General features: G+C 48.6%; 1 protein-coding gene across 1 annotated transcript in view; it reads left to right on the top strand.

Moving 5' to 3' along the window:
- The window catches only part of SPATA1 (spermatogenesis associated 1), a 277,801-nt gene that overhangs the window by 125,410 nt on the left and 139,595 nt on the right, over positions 1 to 12,796 (top strand). Inside the window, exon 5 of the mRNA XM_069232296.1 lies at positions 11,683 to 12,322. Within this exon, the coding sequence (XP_069088397.1) occupies positions 11,683 to 12,322 (640 nt within the window). The remainder of the gene's footprint in view (positions 1 to 11,682; positions 12,323 to 12,796) is intronic.

Raw genomic sequence — 12,796 nt, 5'->3', positions numbered from 1 at the left:
GTTTGATCTCTCACAAACCTCCGCCACTGTTCCACCTGATTGGCAGTGTGCACAAACAAATGCCAATTCTTTAAAAGCCCTCTGCCAACCCAGAGGAACATGCACATTATATACCTATCTCATTACTCCCTCTGCTCTAGAAAGCCACATTAATAAGCAACTTGTTCCTCGAATGCAGGTTTACCTTAAATATATGAAAGACAAGAGGCATTTGGCAAAACAGGAACAGTTGGTTTAATTAAACGCAGGGGTTGGGAGAGCGCAGTACAGAGTTGGGGTCTGATGACTGTCTCTCAAAATTACAGAGTTGTGAGCACCCTTGTATACAATTCTTGAAGGGTTATGAAACAATTCTATACATTCTTTGCGGAAAGGAATCCGGGCCTAGTCACAGAGTTGTAAATCTGACCATCTGATAAAGTGCTCAGGTGGGTCTCGACCTTGCGTGGACAAAATGCGGGCCAGAAGGTAACATGTCCAGATGTCCGGCATAAGGAGCATGTGATCACAGTGTGTTGCGTATGTGTTGTGTTCAGATTGGCTGAGTGTTCCTAACTTCATGTGGCATCTAACTTTTATGGTGTTTTGGGATCACGCGCCCCTCCGGGCAAATGTGTTTTAATGGGGGCCAGTCAGCTACGACAATTGTGGTGTCGCTGCCTATCTGAGGTTTTTCCTGTTCGAACGTTTGTCTTTGGGCTACGTATCACCCTCACCTGTGATCTGTCAATCAGTTGCTTCAGGTCTAGGACACAGGGCTTGCCTGATCACATATTTCTGACTCAGGGTTGATGAGGAGGTCACATCGGTTGAAATTGACAATAGTAATGCCAGTTCATTGTTATATGCACACATATCATGGTGTGCATTGACATCATTTTTATCTGATCAACATTCCCCCCTCTAGTTTAATTTTCAACTACTTTATCCACCCCATACTTCATGACAGTCACATTATTTGAGATTTGACACGTTTCTGTTGTGTCCAGTACTATTTCCCTAGTTACTTGCATTCTACCTAATTTGAGGACTGCATTTTTACAGCAGGAAACCCCCACCATAGGAAACAACACAAAAACAACACATGAATGAGGATCTGAAGCAATGACATGCAAAGGCTGTTCATCCACTGGGGGAGCCAGGTAAACCAATCAATTAGCCAGTCCTGCTCAAGGGTACCTCCCTCCTTCTTCATGTCGGCTTGTAGACAATGCAGTACTTGGATGGCAGAAGTTAGTGTTCCGTTGTTCAGGTCAGTACCTGGGATAAATGTACGACAAGAGGCACTGATCTTGGTAAACACCCCACCCTCCTTTGCGATCACCAAGTCCACCACATACCGATATTGCATCACCATGAGGCGAATGGCTTATAGTTCTTCCCTGATAGAGTTTAGACTGAGATCAGTATCGTTGATCATTTTCATAATTTCCCGCAACCAGCGGGCGTTTGCTTTTGTTTGTAAGATAAAGAAGGTTATGGACCCTCCCTTATTTACTTGAGCACCAGGGAATAGTCTGAATTCTTTCACAGTGTCCTTATACTGAGCCCAGCCAAAATAATTGGCAGTTCTTTTTTCTTGAGCCTGATGCAACAGAGTTGTATTCTTCTGTAGCAGATGTTGGAACAACTCATACAGGTCTTTTCCAGGGATGACCAGGGTTGGTGTATGTATGGTCACGAGGGAGCAGAAACCCCACCAACTAGGGATGAGATGAATTTAGCCCAATTTTCATCCCCCTGCAGTAGAAGTCTATCAGCGCTGAGGTGCCCCAGTGCATGTCTGGTACATGCAGTATTGCTTCAAAATTTGTAATGTAAAATCAGTCCAAAACAGTTTGTAGTATTTGTCTTGTACACATGGGCTTTGTTGGAGTTTTGGAAGTTGCTGCTGAAGAGGAGGTATGCCACTGTAAAGGTGGTGCACTCATCGTTCAGTCGCAGACCTGTTGGATAAGAGCTGTGGTTTGTAGGTTAGCTTTTAGAGAGCAGTGAATGTTTTAGTTGTGGATCTCCTTAGTTTTGTTTTATGGGCCATTTGGCCCTCCCCTCTCGCCATGACAAAGGAGAGTGTTTCTGTGAGGTAATCTCTAGCTATTTTTCCCTGACGTGTGTGTGTGCTCTACTGCTGTGGTTGGAACCTTTTGACCTACATGTGCGTGATGCATGGGAAAGGAATGGGTCATGGCACAATCTGTGTGTTACAGGTGGTTGCAACGTGTTCTGAGGACATGTGTATGCCCCTCTAGTTCCTGTAAGTGGCATGCAATGATGTTCTCCCTAATGGAGTCAGGTGTCTTGGCTGTCTCCATTCTCTGGAAGCTTCGTTTTGTGCTACTGTTTGTGGGTCATTGGGCACCTTTCTAGATGTTCATGCAATTCTATTTTTATTGCAGTATGCTGGAGAGGGTCGGAGAGGTGCTCTGTGGCTCCTGTGTGACCATCGATGAGACATCAATGAGCCAATGAGTGGGATCGGGCCTATTGCTCCCTCGGACTGTGTGTGAGGCCTTGTGTGATCTGATGCGGCAGTGAGCGTGTCCTTGCAACTCGCATGGGGTTGAGGTTGTTATTTACAGAATCCCTTTCCCTCCATGCACCCTCTCTCCCTTGGATCCAGGATGTTTTTGGGTCTCCCGCCCCAGCTGGGACTAGGAACTTCTACTCGGTGACACACTACTTTCACTGGTTTGAAGGGACATGGTCCGACGAGCAGTCTTTGGACGTTTGGAAGCCTTTTGGTGGGGGGGAAGAGGAGGGGAGGAGGCAGATCATTTGCTTATAGTGGGAGTCAGGTGCGTGGCCATGACTCGTCAAAATGTGCCCGATATGGGTAATGAACTGGGATGGCTGATTGCTCTGGTGAATTTCCCTACTGACTTGTGTCATGTTGTTGATTCGTAACCTGTCAGATTTGTGTGGACTTCAAAGTTTTATGGGGACGTCATTTTCCCAAGTGTGTAGAGAGCCTGGCTCCCGGCACTGATATATCATCACTTCCTTTTGGAACTGAAGAGGGCCTCCATTAACTGGAGGCCTGTTGGTTTTGGAGATGCTGCAGTCGGGACTACACACCATGTGGGAATATCTTTCCTCAGCTGGGTGCCCTTGAATGGGGACCGGTTGATTTGATTATTCAAACCCGCCCCAATTCAGACTTGGATGTAGGGACCTGGTGGCCTGCTTTTATAGATGGTTGAGGGCGGTGCCCTGCCCCCTCGTCAGACTGCCCTCCCCCGGGGCATGGCCGGCCAACCCTGGGGGGTCAGCAGCAGAGTGGGGCCTGGACCCTGTAAGCACCCGAATGACTATAGTGTGGATTCCCAATCGACAAAATTTACAGCAGCCCTGAACTTTTCCTGAACGCAAGTAAAGAATTTATCCTAATGTTGTCACTAGTCTTTATTTTTTTAGATGAGTTTTGAGGTGGGTATGATCTGTATGTAAAATTATTGAGGATTTCTGACCAACTGCGTACTTGGATTTTGGGATTGAATAATGGCACTGCCTTCCTAGAAAGTTACACCTGCCTACCATGAGTGTGGCCCCTTTCCTTGCTGGGCTGGGTTCCCTGTCTGCTGTTGCTGCTGACATTTGTTTGGCCGACCACTTGCTCCCTTCTGTCGTGGTGCGGTGGCTGCATGATTTCCTTGTGGCTGAATGTAGTATGCATTTGGGTAGACCTAGGCTTGGTTCTGTGGATGGGGATTGTTGGACTTTTGCTTATGCAGGGTCATCCCCAGACTTTTTTGCCTCCTGCCTCCTATATTTTTCTGACATGTTGCTGTTGGCTTTTCAACTCTGAGCACTTTACCACTGCTAACCAGTGCTAAAGTGCATATGCTCTCCTGTTTAAATTGTATGTAAGTGGTTTATCCATGATTGGCATATTTGATTTACTAGTAAGTCCCTAGTAAGGTGCACTAGAGGTGCCAGGGCCTGTAAATCAAATGCTACTAGTGGGCCTGCAGCACTGGTTGTGCCACCCACATAAGTAGCTCTGTAATCATGTCTCAGACCTGCCACTGCAGTGTCTGTATGTGTATTTTTACACTGTAAATTCGACTTGGCAAGTGTACCCACTTGCCAGGCCTAAACCTTCCCTTTTCTTACATGTAAGGCACCCCTAAGGTAGGCCCTAGGTAGCCCCAAGGGCAGGGTGCAGTGTATGGATAAGGTAGGACATATAGTAATGTGGTTTATATGTCCTGACAGTGAAATACTGCCAATTTCGTTTTCACTGTTGCAAGGTCTGTCTCTCTCTCATAGGATAATATGGGGGCTACCTTTAAATATGATTAAAGTGTAGATTCCCCTAGAGAGTAGATGGACATGTGGAGTTTGGGACCCCTGAACTCACAATTTAAAAATACATCTTTTAGTAAAGTTGATTTTGAGATTGTGAGTTTGGAAATGCCACTTTTAGAAAGTGAGCATTTTCTTGCTTAAACCATTCTGTGACTCTGCCTTGTTTGTGGATTCCCTGTCTGGGTCAGTTTGACAGTTGGGTTGTTTTTCACCTCACACCAGACAGTGACACAAAGGGAGCTGGGGTGTGATCTGCATTTCCTGATTAGCCATCTCTGCTAGGAGGGAGGGGTGGAGTGGTCACTCTCATCTGAAAGGACTGTGCCTGCCTCTGACAATGCTGTCTCCAGCCCCCTGGTGTGTGTCTGAGGCCTTGCCTGGGCAAGGCAGGATTTCACAAGAAGGTGTGAGTCCCCTTTGAAGGAAGGTGACTTCAAAGACTAAAATGGGTATAAGAAGGGCACCCAAACTTACAAACTTTAGAAACACTTCTGGAATCAAGGGGAACCTCTGCCTGGAGAAGAGCTGATCGCTGAGGAACAAGTGCTGCCCTGCCTGTGACTGTGCTTTGTGGAGCTTTCCTGCAGTGCTGCTTCTGCCTGAGTAAGAGGGCAAAGACTGGACTTTGTGTGCCTTCCATCTTGAAGAAGAAATCTCCAAGGGCTTGATGTAGAGCTTGCCTCCTGTTGTTGAAGTCTCAGGGATAGCAAAGACTTCTTCCTGCCAGCACCTGGAGTCTCTGGAGAGACCCCTACTCTGCTCTGTGGTGCCCTTCCAGTTCCTGGGACCCTGAAAGGAGAGGCTGGCAGCCTAAGGACAAAAATACACGCACCGAGCGCCGTGCGGAGAAAAGATCGACGCGAACCCGATCGCGGCTGAGAAAACGACGCGACGCCGACTCCGCAGCTGAGAAACGACGCCGCAGGAAACGCGACCGGAGAATCGACGCCCGGAGCAGGAGAAACGACGCGCAGCATCGCTGACGAAGGCTGAGAGATCGCAACCAGCGCCGCGGGACTTTCGGACCGTCGCGTGGCTGGCTTTTTCGACGCGCCTCGCCGTGCCGAGCTGTTTTCGACGCATATACCCGTGCAGGGTTATTTTCGACGCACACCGCCCGTGCGGGGTTATTTTTGCCGCAAACCAGGTACATTTTCACGCTAGCAGCGCTAGTGTGGTGTTACAACTACCTAAAGACTCTTTTTATTTTAAACCTTTAAAAAATCATAACTTGACTTGTGTATGTTGGATTTTTGTCGTTTTGGTCTTGTTTTGTCTAGATAAATATTTCCTATTTTTCTAAACTGGTGTTGTGTCATTTTGTAGTGTTTTCATTAAGTTACTGTGTGTGTTGGTACAAATACTTTACGCCCAGCACTCTGAGGTTAAGCCTACTGCTCTGCCAAGCTACCAAGGGGGTAAGCAGGGGTTAGCTGAGGGTGATTCTCTCTTATCCTAACTAGAGTGAGGGTCCTTGCTTGAACAGGGGGTAACCTGACTGTCAACCAAAGACCCCATTTCTAACATTGGTGACCAGCGGTCGGGATTGGACTTGTATTTGTACTTGACATACAGTAATTAAGTGTACACTACTGTTTTGATCTCAGACCACTACGTGACCACATACTACTTGTTTGGTGATCTTTTGATTTTTCTCTTAAGGACTCTTTTTATTCTACTTCCATGATTTTGCTGATCCCTTGACTGATTCTTTTTACTTCATTGGGAAATTATTTTTTTCTGCCTTTTGGAACTTTGCACTTGTGACCATCATGTCTCAATCTGGAGATGCAACAGCTGGAGCTGTGTTTGAAATGGAGAAACTGAAGGAGTACTCAGTTGCTCAATTGAAACAGTTCCTTAAAGATCTTGACTGTCCCACTGAGAGCTCCACCAGGGAGGGGGAGCTGCAACAGGCACAGAGGGCCTGGGTGACAATCAAGAAGGCTGGAAGGCACACAGAGGAGGAGAATATGGGGGGGGGAGTGCAGAGGATACACAGTGGTGTAGTGGAGGAACCTGTTACGCCTGGGGGGAGGGTCCCCAGGAGGGATGGCAGGGTGTCACCCAAGGGTCTGACTCCTGAAGAGTTACAGGACAGACAGGCAGAGAGGGAGTACCAATGGGAGCTGAAAAAGCTCAATTGGGAGTTGGAAGAAAGGAGGAGGAACTTAGAGATTAAAAAAATGATTTATGCTTACGAGCTTAAATTGAAAGAGCTGGAAGTCATGAGGGCTGAGTCCAGCTGGAATGGTGGCAGCAACAATTGTATATCCAGTGATGTTGCAGAAGTGCACATGCCCAGAGAGGTGGTGCCCTACTTGAAGGAGGGAGTTAACACACGCCAGGAGGTTCAGGGGTATGAGGTAGCTCCAGTGATGCACAGGGTCCCTGAGGTGGATTGGGGAACTGGCATGGGGAGTCATATTCCTACTGGTGGGAGGGACACTCTACTGACTCTAGGTGAGAGTGACAGGGAGAGGGGTTCCCCCCAGGTAGAAGTCCTGGTTATGGAGTGTGAAAACATCCCAGAAGAGTGTGGGTTGAGTGTCAGGGACAGTCAGGTACTGTCTCACCAGTCTCAGGAGGGTGATGTGGGGTGCTTTTTCAAGGCAGAGTCACTGGATGGTTGGGTGAAGGGTACTTTGGTTAATTCATGTGAGGGGCTGAGTGATGTAATTGCTGGAGAGCATATGTCTAGTCCTTATTTTCCAGAGCTATGCCAACACCAGGTGGAGTGTGAGTTCTCTGACCCCAGGGAGCTTACAATGGAGGCAGACTTCTGGGTGAGTACCAGAGAGTCTGAAGAGGCATTTGGGGGTGCTCCTGAGAGGAGTGGTCTAGGTAGTTCCCAACCAGGTGAGGTAGGGAAGGATTGTAGTGTCCCAGGTAGGTCCCAGTGTAGTGGGATGGGTGAGGGACCCCATGTCCAGTCTCAGAGGAGAGGGAATGGGGATGGGTTGAGGCCCAAGGTGCCCGAGATCCGGTCCCAGGTCCTGGAGGGTTCCCTGCGGGAACACCAGGAGGGGAGCCTAGCCTGTACCATAGGGCCATCTGTTGAGGGAGACCCCACAGTGTCAGGAGAACTTGGGGGGGCGGCTGTAGCCAGCGTCCCACCAGTTCTGGTGTCTGGCAGTACCACTCCTAGTGAGGGGGTGCAGAAGTCCAGACAGAGGGTTGAGAGGGGGTTGCGGACCCCAGTGGAGAACCTGGAGGGTCAGGGGTCAGCTCTGAGAGCAGAGCCCCCCATGAATGACCTTGGTAAGACCATTTCTGGGTTGGGGGGAATCCAGACTCTGTCAGATGGGCAGAGGTCAGGAGACCTGCGCCAGCCAGACTCTTGTGTGGCCCTTCGGGACAGTGTGTCCCTTGAGGGGGGTAAGTGTGCCCCCCTGGAAGTCCTGGTGTGCCAGGCAATGGTTCAACCGCAGGGTGGTGACTCTGGGTTGAATGATCAGGTTCAGGGGGTAAACTCTGACCTGATGGGGGGTAAGTGTGCTCCCAAGGAAGTCCTGGTGTGCCAGGCAGTGGTTCAACCGCAGGGTGGTGACCCTGGGTTGGATGACCAGGTTCAGAGGGTAAACTCTGACCTGGTAGGGGGTAGGTATGCCCCCCAGGAAGTCCTGGTTTGCCAGGCAGTGATCCAGTCTGTGGGTACAGACCCTGGATTGGGAGGCCAGGTTAAGGGTGTCCCCCCTGACCTGGAGGAAGGGGCTACTGCTAACAGTGCCCCTACCATGTTGTCTTCTGGGGGGGCCACTCCTAGTTGGGTGGTTCAGGACCCCAGAGGAGAGGGCAGGGGGAGGGAAGCCTCACCCCTGGCCCTGGTCCAACCTGAAGGTACAGACCCCAGGTTGGAGGATCAGTTGCAGGTTAACATCCCTGCACTGGTGGAAGAATTGTGCAGGACTGCTTCTACAAGCACCCTGACAGTTTTTGACTCTGGGGGTGCCGCTTCTGCAGGGAGGTTACAGAGCCCCAGAGGGGAGGACCAGGGTCAGGTTGTCATCCCTGACCTGGTGGAAGAGAGAGTGGTCAAAGGGTGCCAGGCACCTGGGGCTACCACCCCCCACTCTCCACAGTCACAGTGGTTAGAGAGGCCTGAGGTCGGGCTCTCATCCCTGACAGTTGTCTGGGGCCACTGTGGCTTGCTGTCCTGGTGGACAGAGTTGCCCCTGGGGGGGGGAGGACGAGAGTCACACCCCGGGGGTGGAGTGGGCAACACCACTGTGTTGGCCCTGGTGGTACTATCTGCCCATTGCAATACATCTGTGAGCAAAGTAAAGTTAGGTGTTGCACAGATGGTGTCTGTAGATGTGGAGAAGGGTTCCCCATGGGTTAGCTTAGTGGGCCCTGAGAGTATGGACAGAGGGATCCAACTGGAGTCAGGAAGGCGTAGAACTGGAACATGCCCCTGCTGTTGTGGGCCTGGGTCCCTGTTCTATCGCCCCAATCAGGGAAGTACATCAAGGTATTGATTGTTCTCCCCTGGCTTTAGGCTGGTAGGGGGTCGTGTTGGACTTTTGCTTATGCAGGGTCATCCCCAGACTTTTTTGCCTCCTGCCTCCTATATTTTTCTGACATGTTGCTGTTGGCTTTTCAACTCTGAGCACTTTACCACTGCTAACCAGTGCTAAAGTGCATATGCTCTCCTGTTTAAATTGTATGTAAGTGGTTTATCCATGATTGGCATATTTGATTTACTAGTAAGTCCCTAGTAAGGTGCACTAGAGGTGCCAGGGCCTGTAAATCAAATGCTACTAGTGGGCCTGCAGCACTGGTTGTGCCACCCACATAAGTAGCTCTGTAATCATGTCTCAGACCTGCCACTGCAGTGTCTGTATGTGTATTTTTACACTGTAAATTCGACTTGGCAAGTGTACCCACTTGCCAGTCCTAAACCTTCCCTTTTCTTACATGTAAGGCACCCCTAAGGTAGGCCCTAGGTAGCCCCAAGGGCAGGGTGCAGTGTATGGATAAGGTAGGACATATAGTAATGTGGTTTATATGTCCTGACAGTGAAATACTGCCAATTTCGTTTTCACTGTTGCAAGGTCTGTCTCTCTCTCATAGGATAATCTGGGGGCTACCTTTAAATATGATTAAAGTGTAGATTCCCCTAGAGAGTAGATGGACATGTGGAGTTTGGGACCCCTGAACTCACAATTTAAAAATACATCTTTTAGTAAAGTTGATTTTGAGATTGTGAGTTTGGAAATGCCACTTTTAGAAAGTGAGCATTTTCTTGCTTAAACCATTCTGTGACTCTGCCTTGTTTGTGGATTCCCTGTCTGGGTCAGTTTGACAGTTGGGTTGTTTTTCACCTCACACCAGACAGTGACACAAAGGGAGCTGGGGTGTGATCTGCATTTCCTGATTAGCCATCTCTGCTAGGAGGGAGGGGTGGAGTGGTCACTCTCATCTGAAAGGACTGTGCCTGCCTCTGACAATGCTGTCTCCAGCCCCCTGGTGTGTGTCTGAGGCCTTGCCTGGGCAAGGCAGGATTTCACAAGAAGGTGTGAGTCCCCTTTGAAGGAAGGTGACTTCAAAGACTAAAATGGGTATAAGAAGGGCACCCAAACTTACAAACTTTAGAAACACTTCTGGAATCAAGGGGAACCTCTGCCTGGAGAAGAGCTGATCGCTGAGGAACAAGTGCTGCCCTGCCTGTGACTGTGCTTTGTGGAGCTTTCCTGCAGTGCTGCTTCTGCCTGAGTAAGAGGGCAAAGACTGGACTTTGTGTGCCTTCCATCTTGAAGAAGAAATCTCCAAGGGCTTGATGTAGAGCTTGCCTCCTGTTGTTGAAGTCTCAGGGATAGCAAAGACTTCTTCCTGCCAGCACCTGGAGTCTCTGGAGAGACCCCTACTCTGCTCTGTGGTGCCCTTCCAGTTCCTGGGACCCTGAAAGGAGAGGCTGGCAGCCTAAGGACAAAAATACACGCACCGAGCGCCGTGCGGAGAAAAGATCGACGCGAACCCGATCGCGGCTGAGAAAACGACGCGACGCCGACTCCGCAGCTGAGAAACGACGCCGCAGGAAACGCGACCGGAGAATCGACGCCCGGAGCAGGAGAAACGACGCGCAGCATCGCTGACGAAGGCTGAGAGATCGCAACCAGCGCCGCGGGACTTTCGGACCGTCGCGTGGCTGGCTTTTTCGACGCGCCTCGCCGTGCCGAGCTGTTTTCGACGCATATACCCGTGCAGGGTTATTTTCGACGCACACCGCCCGTGCGGGGTTATTTTTGCCGCAAACCAGGTACATTTTCACGCTAGCAGCGCTAGTGTGGTGTTACAACTACCTAAAGACTCTTTTTATTTTAAACCTTTAAAAAATCATAACTTGACTTGTGTATGTTGGATTTTTGTCGTTTTGGTCTTGTTTTGTCTAGATAAATATTTCCTATTTTTCTAAACTGGTGTTGTGTCATTTTGTAGTGTTTTCATTAAGTTACTGTGTGTGTTGGTACAAATACTTTACGCCCAGCACTCTGAGGTTAAGCCTACTGCTCTGCCAAGCTACCAAGGGGGTAAGCAGGGGTTAGCTGAGGGTGATTCTCTCTTATCCTAACTAGAGTGAGGGTCCTTGCTTGAACAGGGGGTAACCTGACTGTCAACCAAAGACCCCATTTCTAACAGGGATTTTGTGGGGACTGGCCAAGGCTTATTGCTCTTTGCTCATGATACACCTTTAGGTTGCATTGGTCAGCCATGTGGCCCATTCTGCAGCAATAGTAGCACTCTCTGAGGTCTGGCTGCTGCCAGCCTCCCTAACCTCTGCCGCTAGGACTGGGTGGAAACCCTCAGGGGTTCTGAGGTGGAGCTCCCTTCAAGACTCGTGCCATTTGCATGCGTGCGGCCAATGCGGCTCCCTCAAAGGCAGCCCTTTTAAACTTATGTTGGACCAGCTTAGCAGTTTCTCTCTGGGCTTGCTCCTGTATTTTCCTGTCCTTTTTCTGCTTCTTCCTGTAGTAGTGTAACATTTGAGCCTGTACGTCATGCCGAGGTTTGGTATCCAACCCTACTACGCTATATAGCCCACTCTCTATTTCGGTAGGAGGCACCTTTTTGAGGATGTTGAAAAAGAATGCATCTTGTGTGCCCATGTTGATTCATGACTGTCTTGTCTCTTGTCCTCATCATTTCCTCATTTTCTCCATAAAGTCAGTCATGCTCTGCCATTAATCCTCCTATGTACAGACCGTCAGGGAACATTTCCCTCTGGCCGTCCATATCTCATGTCTGAATGAAATGGTTTAAAAAGATATGTGCTGTACTTAGGAGGCAGTTTCGCCCCACCAGACTGTAAACAAAAACAAATATCGGAATGCTTATGATTTCCAAGTTGTTTAGTTTCCTTTCTTCATTTTTCAGGCTGCACAACCAGAGTTATATCTTCTCCCTGGAGTTGACCACGTGGACAGTATTCCTGCATTGTCTCCACACCCACAACTTTATAATGTTCTTACGCCAGATTCTCAAAACTATCAAACTGTTGATACAGACACACAGCTCTACCCTTCAGAAAGTCAGCACTCTCAAGCAAGTGTTCCAGAAATACAGCTCTACAATGCAGTTGCATCAGCGGCACAGATCTATGAGGCTCATGTCCAAGATAAGCGCAGAGACATTCACTCTCATGCAGTTGTCCCAGACATACAACTCTTGGGCACAGTTGCATCTAATGCACAGCACCGTGAGGCTCCTGTGAAGGATAAAGAAAATAATTCTCTGTTTCCAGAGGCACAACTACAGAAGGAAGAATCCATAAGTTCTTATGACTCTCCCCAGACACTACTAGGTCTTAATGCTGCAATGAAGTTGAAAGTGCACTCCCCAAAACCAGATGAAAATCCAAAGAAAACATTAATTCTCCCAGATGTGAGAGACAAAAAAACCTTTAACTGGACTGGTAAAGAAATAGAAAGTGTTCCAGTTGTAACTAAAACCATCCATCAAGAAGAAAAGCACATGAAGAAGAAAGAGAGAAAGGGCTTTCTCCACACAAGAAAAGGTACCTTTTACATTACTTCTGTGATCAATAGTGTCATGCAGATGTTTTACGAAGGATGCTGAAAAACATAAATTTATGTGGCATTTTTATGTGCCCTTGCTTCATGAGTATTAGCTGGTTATATGTTTTCATAGCAGGGCTTCAGCTGAGGCTTTGAAAGACATTAATTATTGGAAAGCAATGCCATCAAAGAAAGTGTGAGTGTGAAATGTCTCATTTGATCCACTAAGCTTTCTATTGCATTTATTCTGTCCACTTACTGAACTAATCTCCGCAGCAGTCTTATGGATGAATATCTGCAGTTGTCTATTAGATGAATCCCTGCAGCTGTCTACCTGATGACTTTCTGTAGCTTCCTACTAGTCTGCAGCTGTCTCTTTGAGGAAATTCTGTAGCCATCTACTGGATGAATCTATAACGTTGTCTACTGGTTGAATTTCTGCAGCTGCCTACTAGATGAAAATCTGCAGCTGT

This window comes from Pleurodeles waltl, chromosome 4_2 (assembly GCF_031143425.1).
Source record: "Pleurodeles waltl isolate 20211129_DDA chromosome 4_2, aPleWal1.hap1.20221129, whole genome shotgun sequence".
NCBI classification, from domain to species: domain Eukaryota; kingdom Metazoa; phylum Chordata; class Amphibia; order Caudata; family Salamandridae; genus Pleurodeles; species Pleurodeles waltl.
The sequence above is the reverse complement of the archived record's forward strand: the minus strand, read 5'-3'. Positions and strand labels throughout refer to the sequence as shown.